This window comes from Phyllobates terribilis, unplaced genomic scaffold (genome assembly GCF_046119375.1).
Source record: "Phyllobates terribilis strain yellow unplaced genomic scaffold, ASM4611937v1 Scaffold_1__5_contigs__length_1240528914, whole genome shotgun sequence".
In the NCBI taxonomy this organism is placed as follows: Eukaryota; Metazoa; Chordata; class Amphibia; order Anura; family Dendrobatidae; genus Phyllobates; species Phyllobates terribilis.
In genome coordinates, this window is record NW_027362761.1 from 128,560,640 (window position 1) to 128,582,382 (window position 21,743).

At 43.8% G+C, this 21,743-nt stretch overlaps 1 protein-coding gene across 1 annotated transcript in view; it reads right to left on the reverse strand.

Moving 5' to 3' along the window:
• The window catches only part of PLAA (phospholipase A2 activating protein), a 42,863-nt gene that overhangs the window by 18,941 nt on the left and 2,179 nt on the right, over positions 1 to 21,743 (reverse strand). Inside the window, exons 2-7 of the mRNA XM_073667195.1 lie at positions 19,985 to 20,178; positions 10,540 to 10,640; positions 9,943 to 10,063; positions 9,582 to 9,749; positions 3,634 to 3,769; positions 1,070 to 1,239 (exon numbers count right to left, since the gene is read on the reverse strand). Coding sequence (XP_073523296.1) covers positions 1,070 to 1,239; positions 3,634 to 3,769; positions 9,582 to 9,749; positions 9,943 to 10,063; positions 10,540 to 10,640; positions 19,985 to 20,178 — 890 coding nt within the window. The remainder of the gene's footprint in view (positions 1 to 1,069; positions 1,240 to 3,633; positions 3,770 to 9,581; positions 9,750 to 9,942; positions 10,064 to 10,539; positions 10,641 to 19,984; positions 20,179 to 21,743) is intronic.

The following is a 21,743-nucleotide window of genomic DNA, read 5'->3' on the forward strand; positions in this document are numbered from 1 at the left end:
GACAATGACTCCACAACCATACTTCACAAAGAACCCAGAAATGAATGCAAACAAAGCGTTGGAGAGTTCTGAAGTGGCAAGCAATGAGTCCGGATCTAAATCCCATTGAACACCTGTGGAGAGATCTTAAAATTGCTGTTGGCAGAAGGCACCCTTCAAATAAGAGAGACCTGGAGCAGTTTGCAAAAGAAGAGTGGTCTAAAATTCCAGTTGAGAGGTGTAAGAAGCTTGCTGATGGTTACAGGAAGCGATTGATTGCAGTTATTTATTCCATAGGGTGTGCAACCAAATATTAAGTTGAGGGTGCCAACAATTTTGTCTGGGCCATTTTTGGGGCTGTGTGTGAAATTATGTCCAATTTGTTTGTTTTTGTGTTGTTCCAATACACACAAAGGAAATAAACATGTGTATAACAAAACATATGTGATTGTAATAATTTTCTGGGAGAAAGATTTCATTTTCTGGAACAATTTCAAGGGTGCCAATTAGTGTTGAGCGTGTATGTTCTATTAACCCTTTCGCCCGGTACGCTCGGGCCAAGCGTTGTAGGGAGGTCATACTGGTACATGGAGGCCACACACAAGCCTGAGCCTCATTTTGACTTGTTTTAAGGACATTACATAAAAGCTGGATCAGCCTGTAGTGTGTTTTTCCACTTTAATTTTGGGGGTGACTCCAAATCCAGGCCTCCATTGGTTAATAAATTTGATTTCCATTGATGATTTTTGTGTGATTTTGTTGTCAGCACATTCAACTTTGTACAGAACAAAGTATTCAATGGGAATATTTCATTCATTCAGATCTAGGATGTGTTATTTGAGTGTTCCCTTTATTTTTTTGAGCAGTGTATTTTTACAGGCCCAGGAGGCACAGTGTATATTCAGTGGCACTATATACTCTTTATTTCCAATTTTAATGTAAAATGTTAATGAAATGCCTACTGCCACACCTAACAGTGATGTTGTGTTTTAAGTGTATTTGGCCATTTGTAAAAATATATAGTTGGTAGGAAAGACCCAATGACAATAAAATGTGCTAAGTGCTGCACTAAGGCTTTATACGCACTTACCGGGTTCACTAAGATGCTCTTTTCCAGGAAGCTCCTCTATTTTGATGTCTCCCAGGTCGCCCGTTTTAGGATCAATAACTGCTTGGGACAGTTCATCTTCAAAAGCCTGGATTTCCTCAGCGCTGGCCATGCGATCCTGGGACTTTGTGAACACCCGGATAACTCCATCACTAAAATAATGCAAACACAGCAGGTTTAGAAGCCACAAGCAAAAAACCCTGCCGCTTGCAATTTGCATGATACTGTAACATCCCAAAAATCATCTAAACAGGCACATTCCATAGTGAAGAATTAGCAAACGTGTTCCAACTGGGAGAATCAACATATAATACAAAATTACATGAACATTTTGATTTTCCCTTAAAGCAGTGTAAGTATCTACTGACGCAGGGCCTGATGGGCGTATATAAATGGCATTAAAATGAGGGATCAGAGGTTTGCATTTTAAAGGGTGTTGCCCCATCTGAGGAATCTATGGAATATTAATAGGATGTACTAAAAAAAATGTCCAACATGTGGGTTTCCCCCGCTAAAGTCCATGAACAGGAGCCGGTCTCATGCTGTCAGGAATAGAGAGGTGGTCATGTATGTGCATTTATAGCACATAGTTAATGCTGTCAAAGCCTAATTACAAATACTATGCCAAAATCTCTGTATTTTTTCCACCCTTCCTTAAAAAATTGAGCAGAAAATAAATCAACAATTTATTATACTGCTGGGCAAAAAAAAAGAGGTGAAAATAAATAAATAACTATCTTTAAAGGGGTACTCCAAGAAGTTGTCCAAAATGGTTGCCCTCACATATTTCAGGCAGCAAACCGTCCAAGGCGTACATTAGGATGGTTGCCTGAAGACACCCAGATGTCTCAAAGAGATATTAGAGCAAGTTCTTGTAAGGCTGAGGAGCAGCATTGTGAATGACAGGAACTGATCTGCTCACTCAGCCTGACAGGTTTACAACTGGGAACAATTCAGAAGGAAAAACAGAAATATTTTCCGACTGACTTAGTAGTCTTCTCCTCCTGCTTCATGCTCACTTGCAAACCTGTCAGGCTGAGGAGCAGCATTGTGCCTGAGAGCAACTTGCTCTAAAATCACTAGGAGACGCTGTCTCAGGCAGTGTGTTCAGGCAACCTGTCCTCATACATGCCTAGGCTGGGTTGTAATAACAATAATCAGCATTTTTATCTCTATAGCGCCAACATATTCCGCAGCACTTTACATTTTAGAGGGGACTTGTATAGAAAATAAAGACATTACAGAATAACAGAAAATACCAGTATCAACAGGAGTGAGGGCCCTGCTCGCAATCTTACAATCTATAAGGAAATAGGCAGATCATGAAAGGTAAATGGTAAAAAGTGCTTGTATTGTAAGGTCCAGCTATCAATATAATAAATAAGGTATTCACATAATGCTGCATGAACCGATCACCAGCCAGTATGTGTACAGTACAGACACAGAGGGCTATCAAGTGCATGGAGGGTGTGTGAACTGATGCTTTGAGGGACCAGATTTGGAAGAAAATTTTGGAAGGCTAAAACAGAAATAGTTACATTGGTGAGGTGAGGCGATAAACCAGTCTAAAGAAATGTGTGTTTAGGGCACACTTAAATCTGTTGATATTAGGAATTAATCGAATTGTCCTGGGTACTGCATTCCAGAGAATTGGAAACAGTAGTGGGAAGATCGGATTACTGAGGATGTTAGTCTTAAATCATTGGCAGAATGGAGGGCATGGAGACGGTGATAGACAGAGATGAGGGAGGAGATGTAGTGTGGTGCAGAACTGTGGAGAGCTTTGTGAGTGAGTGATAAGTTTATATTGTACTCTGTAGCAGATGAGTAACCAGTGCAATGACTGGCACAGGGTAGAGGCATCGGTGTAGCAGTTGAAAAGGAATATGATCCTGGCTGCTGCATTCAGGACGGATTGGAGAGGGGAAAGTTTAGGAAGAGGGAGACCGATTAGTAGAGAGATGCAATAGTCCAGACGAGAATGAATAAGAGCAACAGTAAGAGTTTTTGCAGAATCAAAGGTAAGAAAAGGTCGAATTCTTGAGATGTTTTTGAAGTGTAGGTGACATGAATGAGCGAGTGATCAGATGTAAGGAGTGAAGGAAATAAAGGGTTGAAGCTTGAAATATGTAATGGCGGCCATTTAGGACACTTTCTCCAAGAGACCCTTTAAGTGCCAAACAAGGCCGAATATTTAAGAGGTTAAATAAATAAGCAATTTCAATATTTTTAAGTAGGAAAACTTATTCCCACAATTATGGACTTGCTTTATTATGGCATCACAAATACAGAAACAGCAGCAACATTTTGACCCCTATACATCTGGTCTTTGTGGGGTCAACATGTTGCTGCCATTTCTGAATTTATGATGTCATAATAAAGCAAGTCAATCATTACTGGATGCTGAAGCCACCTCCTTCACTTGGATTCTGCTTGGGAAAATCATGTCTGGTGTTTGTGTATCCACATGGCATTGAGTCTTGACACATCACTGATATTATTACAGGGCATATCAGGCAGTAAAGACCTCTCTATTGGATATATACCTTGATCCCACGACAATGTCTTCATTTTCCAGGACACAGCAGCACCACACTGACTGGGCAGGCAGGCAGATTGTCTGGGCGCACTCTCCTTTACTCCAGATACGCACTGATCTGTCCTCTCCCGTGGTCACAAAGTCTAAAAATAATAAAACATATTGGAACGTCACTTTGTACTGTACAATAGAAAAGCGCAGAACATTTTTCGATTCATTTCTGCATTTAGTACTTACACCATTCATTTTTGACATTTTAAAATGCCACAATGCTGAGAGGCAAGTCTGAACATGGCTATAGATGGAAGAGACTGAAGAGACATCGAGCAGGAAATGCCTTTCACAAGAAAAACAGATCCTATATATGGACAGAACTTCTGGAGCTATCAGGAAAGTGGCCGCAGCGGACAGAGCCTTGTCCTAATCACCCGCATTTAGCCGGAAGCCGCTAACCAATAAGAGCTTTGTAGAAGGGCTTCATGCCCCATGCACATAATAATAATAATAATTTTTATGTTTATAGCGCCAACATATTCTGCAGCACTTTACAATTTTAGGGGGGACTTATACAGACAATACAGAATAAGCATATCTCATATCGAAAGGAGTGAGGGCCCTGCTCGCGAGCTTACAGTCTATGAGGAAATGGGGGAGACACAAAAGGTAAAAAGTACATATATTGTATAATGCAGCCTTGATATACTAAATAGGATAGATAATACATGGACTGGTCGCCAGCCAGTATGTGTACAGTCCTGACCGAGGCTATTAAGTGCATGGATGGTATGAACCTGAAATTGAAGAAGATTTTAATATGGGGGAAAACTGGGACGGACAGATAGTGTGTTTAGGCGATAGGCCAGTCTAAAGAAATGGATTTTTAGGGTCCACTTGAAACTGTGGGTATTGGGAATTAATCGAACTGTCCTGGGTAGTGCATTCCAAAGAATTGGCGCAGCACGTGAGAAATCTTGGAGACGGGAGTGGGAAGTTCGGATTATGGAGGATTTTAGTTTTAAGTCATTGGCAGAACGGAGGGCACGTGTAGGAGGGTAGACTGAGACAAGGGAGGAGATGTAGGGGGGTACTGAAGCATGGAGCGCTTTGTGGGTAAGCGTGAGAAGTTTAAATTGAACTCTATATTGGATGGGTAACCAATGCAATGACTGGCACAGGGAAGAGGCATCGGTGTAGCGGTTGGCGAGGAATATGATCCTGGCTGCTGCGTTAAGGACGGATTGGAGAGGGGAGAGTTTAGTAAGAGGGAGACCGATTAGCAGAGAGTTGCAATAGTCGAGACGAGAATGAATAAGAGCTACAGTAAGAGTTTTTGCCGAGTCAAAGGTGAGAAATGTCCTGATTCTTGAGATGTTTTTGAGGTGTAGATGACATGAACGAGTGAGTGATTTGATGTGAGGAGTGAAGGAAAGATCTGAATCAAAAATGACCCCAAGACAGCGGGCTTGTTGCTGGGGAGTAAAGGTTGAGCCACAAATGTAAATGGCAATATCAAGGCACAGGTAGGTTAGTGAAGGGAGGAAATACGAGTAGTTCAGTTTTTGACACATTCAGTTTTAGGCAGAGGGAGGACATAATGTTAGACACAGCAGAAAGACAATCACTGGTCTTTTGTAGTAATGCAGGGGTGATGTCCGGAGCAGAGGTGTATAATTGGGTGTCATCAGCATAGAGATGGTACTGAAAACCAAATCCGCTGATTGTTTGTCCAATAGGAGCGGTTTATAAGGAGAAAAGAAGGGGGCCTAGGACTGATCCTTGAGGAACCCCAATGGTAAGAGGAAGGAGAGAGGAGGAGGAGCCGGCAAAAGACACAGAGAAGGAGCAGTCAGAGAGATAGGAGGAGAACCAGGAGAGAGCGTTGTCCTTGAGGCTGATAGAGCGGAGCATAGTGATGAGGAGCTGGTGATCCACAGTGTCTAATGCCGCAGAGAGATCCAGGAGAATCAGCAGGGAGTAGTGACCATTAGATTTAACTGTTAGTAGATCATTAGAGACTTTAGTGAGGGCAGTTTCAGTAGAATGTAAAGAGCGGAAACCAGATTGTAGAGGGTCAAGAAGAGAATTATCTGAGAGACAGCGGATTAGACGGGAAAGGACCAGGCGTTCCAGGAGTTTAGAGATAAAGGGAAGATTGGAAACAGGTCTGTAGTTGGCCGTGCAGTTCTGGTCACGGGATGTTTTTTTAAGTAATGGATGTATGCTGGCGTGTTTAAAAGAAGAGGAAAAGATACCAGATGAGAGGGAGAGGTTGAAAATTTTAGTTAGGTGAGTGGTGACAGCTGGAGAAAGGGACTGAAGGAGATGTGAGGGAATAGGGTCACTGGTGCAGGTAGTAGGGCGAGAAGATGCAAGGAGCCTGATCACTTCATCTTCCGTGACTGGTTTGAAGTCAGAAAGTGAGCAAGATACAATATGGCGGGGGAGAGCATGCATAACGTTTGGGGATTGGGAGAAAATTTCCTGTCGGATATGGTCAATTTTTCCTTTGAAATAATTGGCCAGATAGTCAGCGCTGAGGTCTGTGGTCGGGGCCTGTGCTGTTTGATTGAGGGGAGAATGAAACGTGTCAAAGAGGCTTTTAGGATTATTGGAAAGTGAGATTATGAGGTTGTTAAAGTAGGTTTGTTTGGAGAGGTGAAGGGCAGAGTTATATGCTTTCAGCATAAATTTATAATGGAGGAAATCTTCGGGCAGATTAGATTTTCTCCACAGCCGTTCAGCGCACCTGGAGCCCTTCTGGAGAAGACGTGTTTGAGGCGTGTGCCAGGGTTGTCGCCGTCTATGCCGAATTTTTCTTTGTGTAGGAGGTGCGGCTTCATCCAGGGCGCATAGCAATATTTCGTTATAATGTTTCAATGCAGAGTCGGGACATGAGAGGGAGGAGATTGGGGCCAATGAGGATTGCAACTTTTTCATAAATTTCTGGGTGTTAATGGCGTGTATATTTCTATAAGTGTGGAAAGTGGGGGGGTCTTGAGTAGACTCACAGTTCTTGACAGAGAATGAAAGAAGATTATGGTCAGAGAGTGGAAGGGGAGAGTTAGTAAAGTCATGTACTGAGCAAAGCCGGGAGAAGATCAGGTCCAATGTGTTCCCGTCTTCATGTGTAGGAGAATTAGCAAGCTGTGAAAGGCCGAAGGAGGAGGTTAGTGATAAAAGGTGAGCGGCAGATGGGGAAAGAGGATCGCCAATTGGGATGTTAAAATCTCCCATGATTAGAGTGGGGATGTCACAGGATAGAAAATTTGGAAGCCAGGCAGCAAAGTGATCCAGGAACTGACGGGAGGGACCTGGAGAGCGATAGACAACCGCCACTCGCAGGGAGAAGGGCCGGTAGAGTCTGACAGTGTGGGCCTCAAAAGAAGGGAAGACAAGGGAGGGTACTGGGGGGGGGATAACCTGAAAAGTACATTTTGTTGAAAGAAGCAGACCAACACCTCCCCCTGATCTGTTGTCAGGTCGCGGGGTATGAGAGAAATGTAGGCCACCATAGGAGAGAGCTGCAGCGGCGGTGGTGTCTGACTGCTGGATCCAGGTTTCGATGAGAGCCAGAAGGTTGAGGGAATTAGAGAGGAAAAAGTCATGGATGTAAGAGAGTTTATTACAAGCTGAGTGCGCATTCCAAAGGGCACAGTTGAATGAGACAGAAGATATGCAGGAAATATTAATGAGATTAGCAGGGTTACTGACTGTAACAGGGAAAGGGTAAGTGTTATTATTGCTGGCGGGTCCTGGATTAGGAGAAATATCACCTGTGACTAAGAGAAGGAAGATACAGAGAGTGAGCAGATGGTTGAGTGATTTGTGAGAGCGTTTCCTGTGTTGTATGGTGGGAATGAATGGATCTGTGTGGTATAACATTGTGAAGAGAGCATGACAGCTGTACATAGGAGAAGAGAGGAGAGAAGGGTTAATATGGATGAAGTGTGCCGAATTTGTGGGAGAACGGTGAATGTGGATGATTGTAGCAGCAGGAATATAAATGGCACAGATACAAATGGTGAATACTGTTTGCAAAACAAATGACCTGGAAGCAAGTTTTTTAATTGTCTTGCATGTCTTACTTGTCTCCTGCCCTGTCCAACTGCCATATCTAACTGCCGAGACACTTTGATAAACTAGGACAGAGCACAGGCCTCTGCCCGCTGCTGAAACGCTAACTCTGATTTACAACTCTGTGTTGTTCCTCTATTATTCCTCTTAGAAATGCATGTAGAAAAAGACAACTGGGTGTTACAATTCTCCTTGTGAAATGGGAGTGTTCCTACATGGTGTGGTACTTGCAGCACTGATTGGACTGTGCGGGGACACACCCCAAACTGGTAACGCCCAGTTGGAAATTTGTTTATAAATTTCTAGGAGAAACAAAAGAGGAAAAGCAGAACGCAGAGTTATATGAAAAGCTGATCCAGAATTGTTACATTATTTACTAAAACATAGGAGGGAAAGTGACAGATAATCTTTAATGCATCTTTTTCCTACATACAGATTTGTGTAGCTGCTCTTTATTCTTCCATACACATGTACAAGCTGTCACCCCTCTCCCATGCCCCACACTGTCCAATCACTGCTCACTATCACCCTATCACTCTTCAGGACTGAGTCTATTTTGGATCTACTTTGGTTAATGATCGCAGACATTTTTTTTGGGGGGAGGGTGGGGTTAAGGGGTCGTTTGCACTGCGACATTCACAGAGCTATAACTTTTATACTTTTTTGTGTGAGATGAGCTGGAATGTTTTTTTACTGGGGAGTACATAACTTTTCATTGAAAGAAAGCTTTATTTTTTGGTCTTACGAGTGGTGTAATAATGCTCCGGTATACTAAAGAATGAATGACTGATACTAGTATAGACTGACAGGCAAACTAATAGGAATTACTGGTCTTTGTCACAACCAGCTATGATTATGTGGGCACTCCCAGTATGCCAGGGTGATTATAATGACCATCCTGTTTGCCTACTTTGTGCTGATGACATACATGTACACGATTGGTCATTAAGAGGTTAAAGTGTACTTTTAGCATTGTAATGCTCTGTCCCACCAGAAGGTGGGAGATGCAGGCGGCAGATTGGGGGGGCCATTGCTGAGGCAATCGTATAACAGAAGCCTCCCTTATAACTAATAGAGAGGTTATGGAGGTGTACAACTGTCTTAGCAACAAGACGGCACAGGCACCGGGTGCATGACCTACTGGGAAACTTAATACGAGGCTGGAAGAATAGAGGCCGCTGCTAGCATTACCAATGACTTTGTCTTTACGGCTACTGCAGATATCTTGTAGCTTTTGTTCCTAGTCATGGTGGTAACGAATTGTTCTGATGCGCCATCTTTGATGTGAAAACTGCGATGCAGTCAGTGAGTAAAAAACAACTGAGATCATTAGGAGGCCTGATATTGATAATTTCTTGGTACTATTAAAGGCATTGTTTAGGTCTACACTCATTCTATGTGATGCCAACTTGTGAATCCTCACATTGCGTACAATGCACGCTGTCAGGATTCTCCGGTGCTGGGATCAGGTGGTCATGTGACCGCAATTATGCGAAATGCATACTTACAGTCACATTCTGACTAGACTTACCCGGCTTTGCTAACTTGTATTGAGCAAGGCCGCACATGTCTAGTCAGTACGTGACCGCATGTATGCAAATTGCATACTTGTCACGCGCCCGCCTGCTCCCAGCGCCTACAGCGGAGAATCCTGACAGTGTGCAGTGTGAGGATTCACAAGTTTGCAGTCATTTAGAAGGAATTCAGACTTGAACCCCAAGCCTGGACAACCCCTTTAAGTAACTGAATGCGCTTGGTGGGGATTGACCAAACATTTTATGTATATGGGAGCGTCCAGACTAGATATTGAGGCACTAGTCATGTCACCTTCATAGTGTAGAACTGAGAGTCTCAGTAATCAGTTAGATCTCATTTCCCTACCTTGAGAATCTGGAAAGAGACATATGCTATAGATATAGTTGGTGTGGCCGTAGTAGATCTGCAGGCACTCTCCGGTGATAAGCCATCTGCGTATACTGGCGTCATTGGCGCAAGAGAGAAATTCCGCCTCAGTCAGTGTTGCCAGCCCTCGGACACAATCCTCATGCCCTGGAAATCAATCACAATGTTATTTTCTACAATGGCACATTAACCCCATTGCCTCTTATTACTGGGCGCCTCATTGCAGTGCACCTTACTACACAGAGGACAGCAGAAATGTGGTAAAGCCAACAAGAAAGAAGTGTCTGTAAAACCTTTGTGTGACTTCTCTTCCATTATAACCTTTGTATATTTCACCCACCTAAAAAGGTCCTCTCACAGCGGCCTGCCTTCCACAGCTTGATGGCCTTGTCGGCAGATCCGGTCAGCATCACACCCTGCTCGGGCAAAATCTTCACTGCCCAAACAGCAGCAGTGTGACCCTTCAAGAAAATAAGAAATCTCCAAATATTACATAGCAAGATGGGTAACGTATGACGATTGAGACATACAGTGAACACGGCTTATTGTACTGATCGCATTATACATTATTCCAGCAAGAAAAATACATAGAGCACAGGCTACCATGTTTTGGAAAAAAAGGAATCCGCACTGTATAGGTTTTCTACTGGAAGTCTCTGGAAAGAATAGCGTACGCTAATGTGCGATCCTCTTATATAGCATATAAAAAGATATACCGATATATAACATCCCAATAAAGGCCGCTATGAAGAAATAGGGGTCTATAGATGTGTTTGAAATACTCGCAGTTTGCAGTCCCAGGCAGCAGGGGGCACTGTGAATGTAGTGTTTAGGTCAATGTTCAGATCACATTAGTGACGAATCACAAGACTTCAAATTTCTGTTCTCATTCACATTTATTACACCAATCAATGAAGGGTCCGGCCGAGGGTCTCACCTGTAAGGTCATCATACACTTGTCATTCAGCCACACTTTTCCAGTTGTATCCCATGAGCCACTTAATAGGGTTCCAAACTTTCCAGAAGATAGGCTGCATACTGGGGGACAAAACCGCAGATATTACCATAGTATCCAATGTGATGTACATAGAAGGTTACCGTGATGCATATGTGGGGGAAAAAAAACACTTTCTATGCCCCTGCTGATATCCTGGGGTCCAGTGTCATGACTAGATGCCAGGGGCAATCACAAGAACATAGGAGGTGGGCACAGCCTCTATAATAATACAATAGTAGCTGACAGGGACATTTATGGTGATGTGCCAGTGTCACCCAATGGCACCTATACACAGTGTACAGACACAGCTGTCAATCAATGGTGTGGGAAGGGCTATACAGAGCTCAGCATTCAGCACATTGCTGGAATCAGGGTCTCTGCCCCTACATTGTGCTGTTCTCGTGGCAAAACCTGCTGACAAATTCCCTCTAAAGGGAATATATCAGCATGTTTTACTATATAATCTGAGAGCCGCATAATGTAGGGGCAGAGACCCTGATCTAGCAATGTGTCACTTACTGGGATGATTGATGCAGGTTTCTTTGCTGCTGATCTTGTAGTTCTCTGAATGCTGAAATCTGTATAACCCCCACCCTCCACCACTGATTGACAGCTTTCTGTGTATACTGTGAATATGTCTAGACAAGAGCCATTGGAAAAATGTACACAACAGCAGACTGTCCCTAGCTGAAAGTATAGCCCTATGTAGGACACTGACATTTTCTCAATTATAGTCTTCCAGTTCCCCAACGGGTAACGATTTGAGGATATCCTATAAAGAGATCATCTATTGCAGTTCTTGTTAGCGATACTGGAGGAGGGAGGTTGTGACACAGTTCACTAAAATATTCTCTATGGTAGAAATCTAAGGGAACGGTCCCACAAGGCACAAACTCAATAACATTTCCATTGAGATATTAACAAAGCTGATGCACATGATGAGGAGAATATCTGCAGTATGAACTGACCGACACTGCGGATTCAACATCTGCAGCATGTCCATTTAAGCTGTGGATGTTTCCGCACACTTCCCCTCCTCCCATCAAAGTTTGTATCCTCTTTATATATTGCAATCATAATATATAGCACTGTGTACTTACAATTGTTCATTTTCCCTTTCTACCCAGATAATTTTTCTCTTTTCTTTGCTCTATGCAGAAACAGGAAGTCTCTTGTCCCTGCACTTATTATTCCCCTCAACTACTGACCCAGCTACTCCCTCTTCCCCCCCTGCCAGGGACTTGTGCAGTGATTTATGACTTACACAGGAAAAATTGACCTCCTGTTTCTACATAGAGCTTAGAAGGATTCCGCTAGTCAATTTTTAATCACGTGATGTTATAGACCTAGCTGGGTAGAAAGGCAAAATAAGCAATTTTAAGTACACAGTGCCTTGTGAAAGTATCTGGCCCCCTTGAACTTTTCTACCTTTTGCCACATTTCTGGCTTCAAACATGAAGATATAAAATTCTAATTTTTTTGGGAAGAATCAACAACAAGTCGGACACAATCGTGAAGTGGAACGAAATTTATTGGATATTTTAAACTTTTTAAAAAAATTAAAAACTGAAAAGTGGGACGTGCAATATTATTCGCCCCCCCCCTTGAGTTAATACTTTGTAGCGCCACCTTTTGCTGTGATTACAGCTGTAAGCCGCTTGGAGTAGGTTTCTATCAGTTTTGCACATCGAGAGGCTGAAATTCTTGCCCATTCTTCCTTGCAAAACAGCTCGAGCTCATTGAGGTTGGATGGAGGGCGTTTGTGAACAGCAGTTTTCAGCTCTTTCCACAGATTCTCGATTGGATTCAGTTCTGGACTTTGACTTGGCCATTCTAACACCTGGATACGTTTATTTTTGAACCATTCCATTGTAGATTTTGCTTTATGTTTGGGATCATCGTCTTGTTGGAAGATAAATCTCCATCCCAGTCTCAGGTCTTTTGCAGACTCCAGCAGGTTTTCTTCCAGAATGGTCCTGTATTTGGCTCCGTCCATCTTCCCATCAATTTTAACCATCTTTCCTGTACCTGCTGAAGAAAAGCAGGCCCAAACCATGATGCTGCCACCACGTTTGACAGTGGGGATGGTGTTTTGAGGGTGATGAGCTGTGTTGCTTTTACGCCAAACATATCATTTTGCATTGTGGCCAAAAAGTTTGATTTTGGTTTCATCTGACCAGAGCACCTTATTCCACATGTTTGGTGTGTGTCCCAGGTGGCTTGTGGCAAACTTCAAACAAGACTTTTTATGGATATCTTTGAGAAATGGCTTTCTTCTTGCCACTCTTCCATAAAGGCCAGATTTGTGCAGTGTACGACTGATTGTTGTCCTATGGACAGACTCTCCCACCTCAGCTGTAGATCTCTGCAGTTCATCCAGAGTGATCATGGGCCTTTTGGCTGCATCTCTGATCAGTCTTCTCCTTGTTCGAGATGAAAGTTTAGAGGGACGGCCGGGTCTTGGTAGATTTGCAGTGGTCTGATACTCTTCCATTTCAATATGATCGCTTGCACAGTGCTCCTTGAGATGTTTAAAACTTGGGAAATCTTTTTGTATCCAAATCCAGCTTTAAAACCCTTTCGCAACCTTGGGTTTTGTCGTTTTTGCTTTTTTGTTTTTTGCTCCCCTTGTTCCCAGAGCCATAGCGTTTTTATTTTTTGGACAATATGGCCGTGTGAGGGCTTATTTTTTGAGGGACAAGTTGTACTTTTCAACGCCATTACTAGTTTTACCATATTGTGTACGGGAAAACGGGAAAAAAATTCCAAGTGCGGTAAAATTGCAAAAAAAGTGCAATACCACAGTTGTTTTTTATTTATTTTTTTACCACGTTCACTGAATGCTAAAACTGACCTGCCATTCTTATTCTCCAGGTCATTACGAGTTCATAGACACCAAACATGTATAGGTTCTTTTATATTTAAGTGGTGAAAAAAAATTCCAAAATTTGGTAAAAAAAAATAAATAAAAAAAAATAGCGCCATTTTCCGAGATCTGGGCCTGGGTGAGGGCTTATTTTTTGCGCGCCGGGCTGACGTTTTTATTGATAACATTTTGGGGTAGATCCGATGTTTTGATCGCCCGTTATTGCATTTTATTGCAATTTTGTGGCGACCAAAAAATGTAATTCTGGCGTTTAGAATTTTTTCTCGCTACGCCGTTTACCGATAGGATTAATTCTTTTTTTATATTGATAGATGGGGCGATTCTGAACGCGGTGATACCAAATATGTCTATGTAGGTTTTTTTTATATATTTTATTTTGAATGGGCCGAAAGGGGGGTGATTTAAACTTTTATATTTTTTTTATTTTTTTATATTTTTAAAAACTTTTTTTTTTCACTTACTGCATGCTTCGATAGTCTCCATAGGAGACTAGAAGCAGCAGTTGTCTGATCGGCTCTGCTACATACAGGGGGCCAGCAGATCCCCTGCATGCAGCAGAAATGGTCCTGTGCTAGGAGCGCCGACCACTAGGTGGCGCTCCTAGCGACCAAATCATGACAACCACAGGCGTCTGCTGCAGACCCTGGGTTGTCATGCCCACCCATCGGTAACTCGCGATCACGTGACGGGGTCGCCGGTGGGCGGGGCTTATGACGCGCAACCCGGAAGCGCGCGTTAAATGCCGCTGTCGGAGATTGACAGCGGCATTTAACATGTTAACAGCCGCGGGTGGATCGCGATTCCACCTGTGGCTGTTGTGGGCACATGTCAGCTGTAAGAATCAGCTGACATGTGCTCCGTTCAGTGAGGGCTCAGCGCAGCAGCGCAAATGTGCGTACTAATACGGCATGGATTGTAAAGGGGTTAAACTTCGCCACAACATTATCTCGGACCTGCCTGGTGTGTTCCTTGGTCTTCATGATGCTCTCTGCACTTGAAACAGAACCCTGAGACTATCACAGAGCAGGTGCATTTATACGGAGACTTGATTACACACAGGTAGATTCTATTTATCATTACCAGTCATTTAGGACAACACTGGATCATTCAGAGATCCGCACTGAACTTCTGGAGTGAGTTTGCTGCACTGAAAGTAAAGGGGCCGAATAATATTGCACGCCCCACTTTTCAGTTTTAAATTTGTTAAAAAAGTTTAAAATATCCAATAAATTTCGTTCCACTTCACGATTGTGTCCCAGATGTTGTTGATTCTTCATAAAAAAAATTGAATTTTATATCTTTATGTATGAAGCCAGAAATGTGGCAAAAGGTAGAAAAGTTCAAGGGGGCCAAATACTTTCACAATGCACTGTATATAATATGATGATTGCAATATATTAAGAGGATAAAAACTTGATGGGAGGAGTGCTTCTTTAACCCCTTAACAACATCTGACGTACTAATACGCGTCTGTGCCCTGGGACTTAAGAGCCAGACCCGTATTAGTACATCATGGCGATCGCGCGCGCACACAGGCTGTGCGGGCGCGATCGCCGCCGGGTGTCAGCTGATTGTCACAGCTGACACCCGATACTATGTGCAGGGAGCGGTCCTGCACCGCTCCCAACACATTAACCCCCGCGATGCTGCGATCGAAGTCGATCGCAGCGTTGCGGGGGCAAGGGGAGGTGATCGCAGATACTCACCTCCTCTTCCAGCTTCCAGCGCTGTCTGCAAAGGCTTCCCGGGTGTTGCCATGACGACCCAATGTCGTCATGACAACATCCGGGTCACCAGACAGCAGGAAGATTGTTTGGTCATGCTCAGTGCATCTCCAAACAATCTTCTCCCTGTCCAGCGCTGACAGCCTGCATGACACAGGGATGGTGCTGCATTCCTGTGCCATGCAGGCGATCAGAGAAAAAAAAAGTGAAAGTCCCAGAGTGGGACAAAGTAATAAACTATATAAGCTTCCAGAAAGTGAAAAAAAAAAATTGCAAAAATATAAAAAAATAAATAAAAAAAATAATCCACCAAAAATAAAAATATAATGTACCCATCAATAAATATTATTATAAAAAAAAAACAAAAAAAAAACAATAAAAGTACACATATTTGGTATCGCCACGTCCGGAACAACCTGACCTATAAAACTGTCCCACTAGTTAACCCCTTCAGTGAACACGGTAAAAAAAAAAAAACGAAGCAAAAAACAATCCTTTATCACCATAGCGCCAAACAAAAAATGGAATAACACGCGATCAAAAAGACGCATATAAATAAAAATGATACCGCTGAAAACGTCATCTCGTCCCGCAAAAAACAAGCCGCCATACAGCTCCATCATCCGAAAAATAAAAAAGTTATAGCTCTCAGAATAAAGCGATGCTAAAAAATATTTTTTTCTATAAAATTGCTTTTATTATGCAAAAGTGCAAAACATAGAAATACGATATAAATGTGGTACCGCTGTAAATGTACTGACCCGAAGAATAAAGCTGCCTTATCAATTTTACCACACGCGGAACAGAATTAAAAAAAAAAACAATTCCTGAATTGTTGGTTTTTGTTTATTCTGCCTCCCAAAAATCGGAATAGAAAGCGATCAAAAAATGACACGTGCCTGAAAATGGCACCAATAAAGACATCAAATTGTCCCGCAAAAAACAAGCCGTCACATGACTGTCTGCCAAAATCTGGAAAAATTATAGCTCTCAAAATATGGCGATGCAAAAACTAGATTTTACAAAAAATGCGTCTTTTAGTGTGTGACAGCTGTCAGTCATAAAAATCCCATATGATTCTGGTATTGCTGTAATCACACCGACCCGAAGAATAAAGTCGTCTAATCACTTATACCGCATGAGGAACGGCGTCAAAAATAAACTCTTGGGTTAGGATTGGGCTAGGGTTGTGCTAGGGTTAGGGCTGGGTTTGGGGCTAGGGTTGTGCTGGGGCTAGGGTTGTGCTGGGGCTAGGGTTGTGCTGGGGCTAGGGTTGTGCTGGGGCTAGGGTTGTGCTGGGGCTAGGGTTGTGCTGGGGCTAGGGTTGTGCTGGGGCTAGGGTTGTGCTGGGGCTGGGGTTGTGCTAGGGCTGGGGTTGGGATTTTTTTCAAAAGTAAGAAAAAAAGATGACGATATGGCGACTAGTGTTGAGCGCAAGTGCTCGCTACTTGAGTTTGCATCGGGTGCTCTGGTATGCATTGATTATCGTGGGTATTTGAGTGACATGCTCGAGTCTCTGCCCCATATGCTCCGCGGCCAAAAAAACTTTACGGGGATTGCCTGCCATGCACGAGCGATCCCCGCATGTTTTTTTTTGGGTGTCTAATAACCGTGAAACATGCGGAGCAGGGACTCGAGCATGTCACTTGAGCACCCGTGATACATGGTGCATACCCGAGTACCCAGTGCAAACTCAAGTAGCGAGCACTTGCACTCAAGACTAATGACAACTTATTCAATATGATGACCTAATGTAAACAAATTCTGTGTCGTACCTCTGGGTTCAAAATGTTCACTATACACCTTAATAAAATCCTTGAGGGGTATAGTTTCCAAAATGGGGTCACTTGTGGGGGAGCTCCACTGTTTAGGCACATCACGGGCTCTCCAAACGCGACATGGTGTCCGCTAACAAATTGAATGGAAAATCGGCTCAAATTGTTAGCGGACGCCATGTTGCATTTGGAGAGCTACTGCGTGCCCAAACATTGGAGCTCCCCCACAAGTGACCCCATTTTGGAAACTAGACCCCCCAAGGCACCTATCTAGATGCATAGTGAGCACTTGGAACCCCCAGGTGCTTCACAAATTGATTCATAAAAATGAAAAAGTGTTTTTTTTTTTCACTTTTTCATTTTTACAAATCAATTTGTGAAGCACCTGGGGGTTCCAAGTGATCACTATGCATCTAGATAGGTGCCTTGGGGGGTCTAGTTTCCAAAATGGGGTCACTTGTGGGGGAGCTCCAATGTTTGGGCACACAGGGCTCTCCAAACGCAACATGGTGTCCGCTAACAATTTGAGCCGATTTTATATTCAATTCGTTAGCGGATACCATGTTGCATTTGGAGAGTCCCTGTGTGCCCAAACATTGTAGCTCCCCCACAAGTGACCCTATTTTGGAAACTAGACCCCCCAAGGCACCTATCTAGATGCATAGTGAGCACTTGGAACCACTAGGTGCTTCACAAATTGATTCATAAAAATGAAAAAGTGAAAAAAAAAAAAAACACTTTTTCATTTTTACGAAACAATTTGTGAAGCACCTGGAGGTTCCAAGTGCTCACTATGCATCTAGATAGGTGCCTTTGGGGGTCTAGTTTCCAAAATGAGGTCACTTGTGGGGGAGCTCCAATGTTTAGGCACACAGAGGCTCTCCAAACGCGACATGGTGTCCGCTAACAAATTGAATGGAAAATCGGCTCAAATTGTTAGCGGACGCCATGTCGCATTTGGAGAGCTACTGCGTGCCCAAACATTGGAGCTCCCCCACAAGTGACCCCATTTTGGAAACTAGACCCCCCTAGGCACCTATCTAGATGCATAGTGAGCACTTGGAACCTCCAGGTGCTTCACAAATTGATTCATAAAAATGAAAAAGTGTTTTTTTTTTCACTTTTTCATTTTTACAAATCAATTTGTGAAGCACCTGAGGGTTCCAAGTGATCACCATGCATCTAGATAGGTGCCTTGGGGGGTCTAGTTTCCAAAATGGGGTCACTTGTGGGGGAGCTCCAATGTTTGGGCACACAGGGGCTCTCCAAACACAACATGGTGTCCGCTAATTATTCAAGCAAATTTTACAATCAAAAAGTCAAATGGCGCTCCTTCCCTTCCGAGCCCTGCCGTGCGCCCAAACAGTGTTTTTTCCCAACATATTGGGTATCTGCGTGCCCAGGGGAAATTGCACAACAAATTTTGGGGTCCATTTTTTCTTGTTACCCCTGTGAAAATAAAAAAAATTGGGTCTAAAGTAACATTTTTGTGAAAAAAGTTAAATGTTCATTTTTTTCTTCCACATTCAAAAAATTCCTGTGAAGCACCTGAAGGGTTAATAAAGTTCTTGAATGTGGTTTTGAGCACCTTGAGGGGTGCAGTTTTTAGAATGGTGTCACTTTTGGGTATTTTCTGTCATAAAGACCTCTCAAAGTGACTTCAAATGTGATGTGGTCCCTAAAAAAATGGTTTTGTAAATTTTGTTGGAAAAATGAGAAATCGCTGGTCAACTTTTAACCCTTATAGCTCCCTAACAAAAAAAAATTTTGGTTCCAAAATTGTGCTGATGTAAAGTAGATATGTGGGAAATGTTATTTATTAACTATTTTGTGTGACATATCTCTCTGATTTAAGGGCATAAAAATTCAAATTTTGAAAATTGCAACATTTTCAAAATTTTCGCCAAATTTCCGTTTTTTTTCACAAATAAACGCAAGTGATATCGAAGAAATTTTACCACAATCATGAAGTACAATACGTCACGAAAAAACAATCTCAGAATCAGGGGGATCCGTTGAAGCGTTCCAGAGTAATTACCTCATAAAGTGACAGTGGTCAGAATTGTAAAAATTGGCCTGGTCATTAACGTGCTAACCACCCTCGGGGCTTAAGGGGTTAAAGGGGTTTTCCACTACTTGGACAACACCCTCTCAATCCCTATGTTTGCCCCCAATAAAATAATAACATGTATACTCACCTCCGCTCCAGCGGTGTCAGCACTGGCTCTCCCGGGACTCCCGTGACATTATGTCACATGATCCCTGCAGCCAATCAGCGCTGGGGTTACGCTCCTCTGCTACGGATGTAATTGACATCCAGTGGACGTGAGAGCTGCAACTGCTCTCTCACTTTCTCCAGATGTATGAAGGAGATGAGAGCTGAGCCAGTGCTGATTGGCCGCAGTGATTGACTGACATAACAAGGTCACGCCATCCACTGGAAAGACAATGGTAACACAGCTGAAATGGCACCGGCACTGGAGGTGAGTATAAGTGCTATGATTTTATATAGGTATTGAGAAGGGGGTTGTCCAAGTAGTGGATAACCCCTTTAACAGTGTCATCTTTACAACAATATCTGCTCTGGGAATTATTGCTGCTGATTTCTCTGTGGCATTTCTACTGCTAAAAGTCCACATTGGAATTGCGCTATGTGAGTATACCCTAAGGGTCCTTTTTGGTTGGGGACTCATGTAGCATTTGGTGGACATGTGGCACACACATAAATACATGTGCTTCTGAGTTCTACATGTTTTATGCAAATGTAGTCAGAGACTACTTTTTCTTTCTTATGAGAAAAACTAATAAACCTCTGACCAAACTCTGATGGTAAAAACTAACACTGACCAAACACTGATCTAAATATCATCTAAAAGGCTGATGAAAACCTGATCCTAAACACTGAGGAAGCTGACGTCTGAATGAGGCCTTACTCAATATCCAATAATTCAGCGTCTAGGTGCCAGCCCGAAATCACAGAAATGAAGGGCAGAACGTACCTGTGTTCTTGTGGCCTTTCAGGACATACAGAGCGTTAGGACTATCAAGGCTGAATACACAGATGTTCTGGTCGTTTCCACCGGTGGCAATCAGTCCTCGTGGGTAGCTGTCGCTCGGGGGGATATAGCATACACAAGAGACAAAGTTGGAGTGTCCCTTCATACGATTCAGCTCAATGAAACCTGTGCTGGGACTGAACACGTACAATATACGTTAGTACATTAGATGGCCATATAGATAATCACTGCACACAAGATGCATCTACAAATATACATGTGCTTTATAGCTAAATAATCCATGCTTTAACAGGTAGTCAGGCACTCCGCCTGCTCCGCATCACGGCAGGCACTCCGCCTGCTCCGCATCACGTCACGGCAGGCACTCCGCCTGCTCCGCATCACGTCACGTCAGGCACTCCGTCTGCTTCGCATCACGTCACGTCAGGCACTCCGTCTGCTCCGCATCACGTCACGTCAGGCACTCCGTCTGCTTCGCATCACGTCACGTCAGGCACTCCGTCTGCTTCGCATCACGTCACGTCAGGCACTCCGTCTGCTTCGCATCACGTCACGTCAGGCACTCCGTCTGCTTCGCATCACGTCACGTCAGGCACTCCGTCTGCTTCGCATCACGTCACGTCAGGCACTCCGTCTGCTTCGCATCACGTCACGTCAGGCACTCCGTCTGCTTCGCATCACGTCACGTCAGGCACTCCGTCTGCTTCGCATCACGTCACGTCAGGCACTCCGTCTGCTTCGCATCACGTCACGTCAGGCACTCCGTCTGCTTCGCATCACGTCACGTCAGGCACTCCGTCTGCTTCGCATCACGTCACGTCAGGCACTCCGTCTGCTTCGCATCACGTCACGTCAGGCACTCCGTCTGCTTCGCATCACGTCACGTCAGGCACTCCGTCTGCTTCGCATCACGTCACGTCAGGCACTCCGTCTGCTTCGCATCACGTCACGTCAGGCACTCCGTCTGCTTCGCATCACGTCACGTCAGGCACTCCGTCTGCTTCGCATCACGTCACGTCAGGCACTCCGTCTGCTTCGCATCACGTCACGTCAGGCACTCCGTCTGCTTCGCATCACGTCACGTCAGGCACTCCGTCTGCTTCGCATCACGTCACGTCAGGCACTCCGTCTGCTTCGCATCACGTCACGTCAGGCACTCCGTCTGCTTTGCATCACGTCACGTCAGGCACTCCGTCTGCTTTGCATCACGTCACGTCAGGCACTCCGTCTGCTTTGCATCACGTCACGTCAGGTGACTTTTGTATGGTTCTTGGTGGTGTAAGGCTTACATGCAGCTGCTTGGGATGTTTTGTATGGTTCTTGGTGGTGTAATGCTTACATGTAGCTGCTTGGGATGTTTTGTATGGTTCTTGGTGGTGTAATGCTTACATGCAGCTGCTTGGGATGCTTTGTATGGTTCTTGGTGGTGTAAGGCTTACATGCAGCTGCTTGGGATGTTTTGTATGGTTCTTGGTGGTGTAAGGCTTACATGCAGCTGCTTGGGATGTTTTGTATGGTTCTTGGTGGTGTAAGGCTTACATGCAGCTGCTTGGGATGTTTTGTATGGTCCTTGGTGGTGTAAGGCTTACATGCAGCTGCTTGGGATGTTTTGTATGGTTCTTGGTGGTGTAAGGCTTACATGCAGCTGCTTGGGATGTTTTGTATGGTTCTTGGTGGTGTAAGGCTTACATGCAGCTGCTTGGGATGTTTTGTATGGTTCTTGGTGGTGTAAGGCTTACAT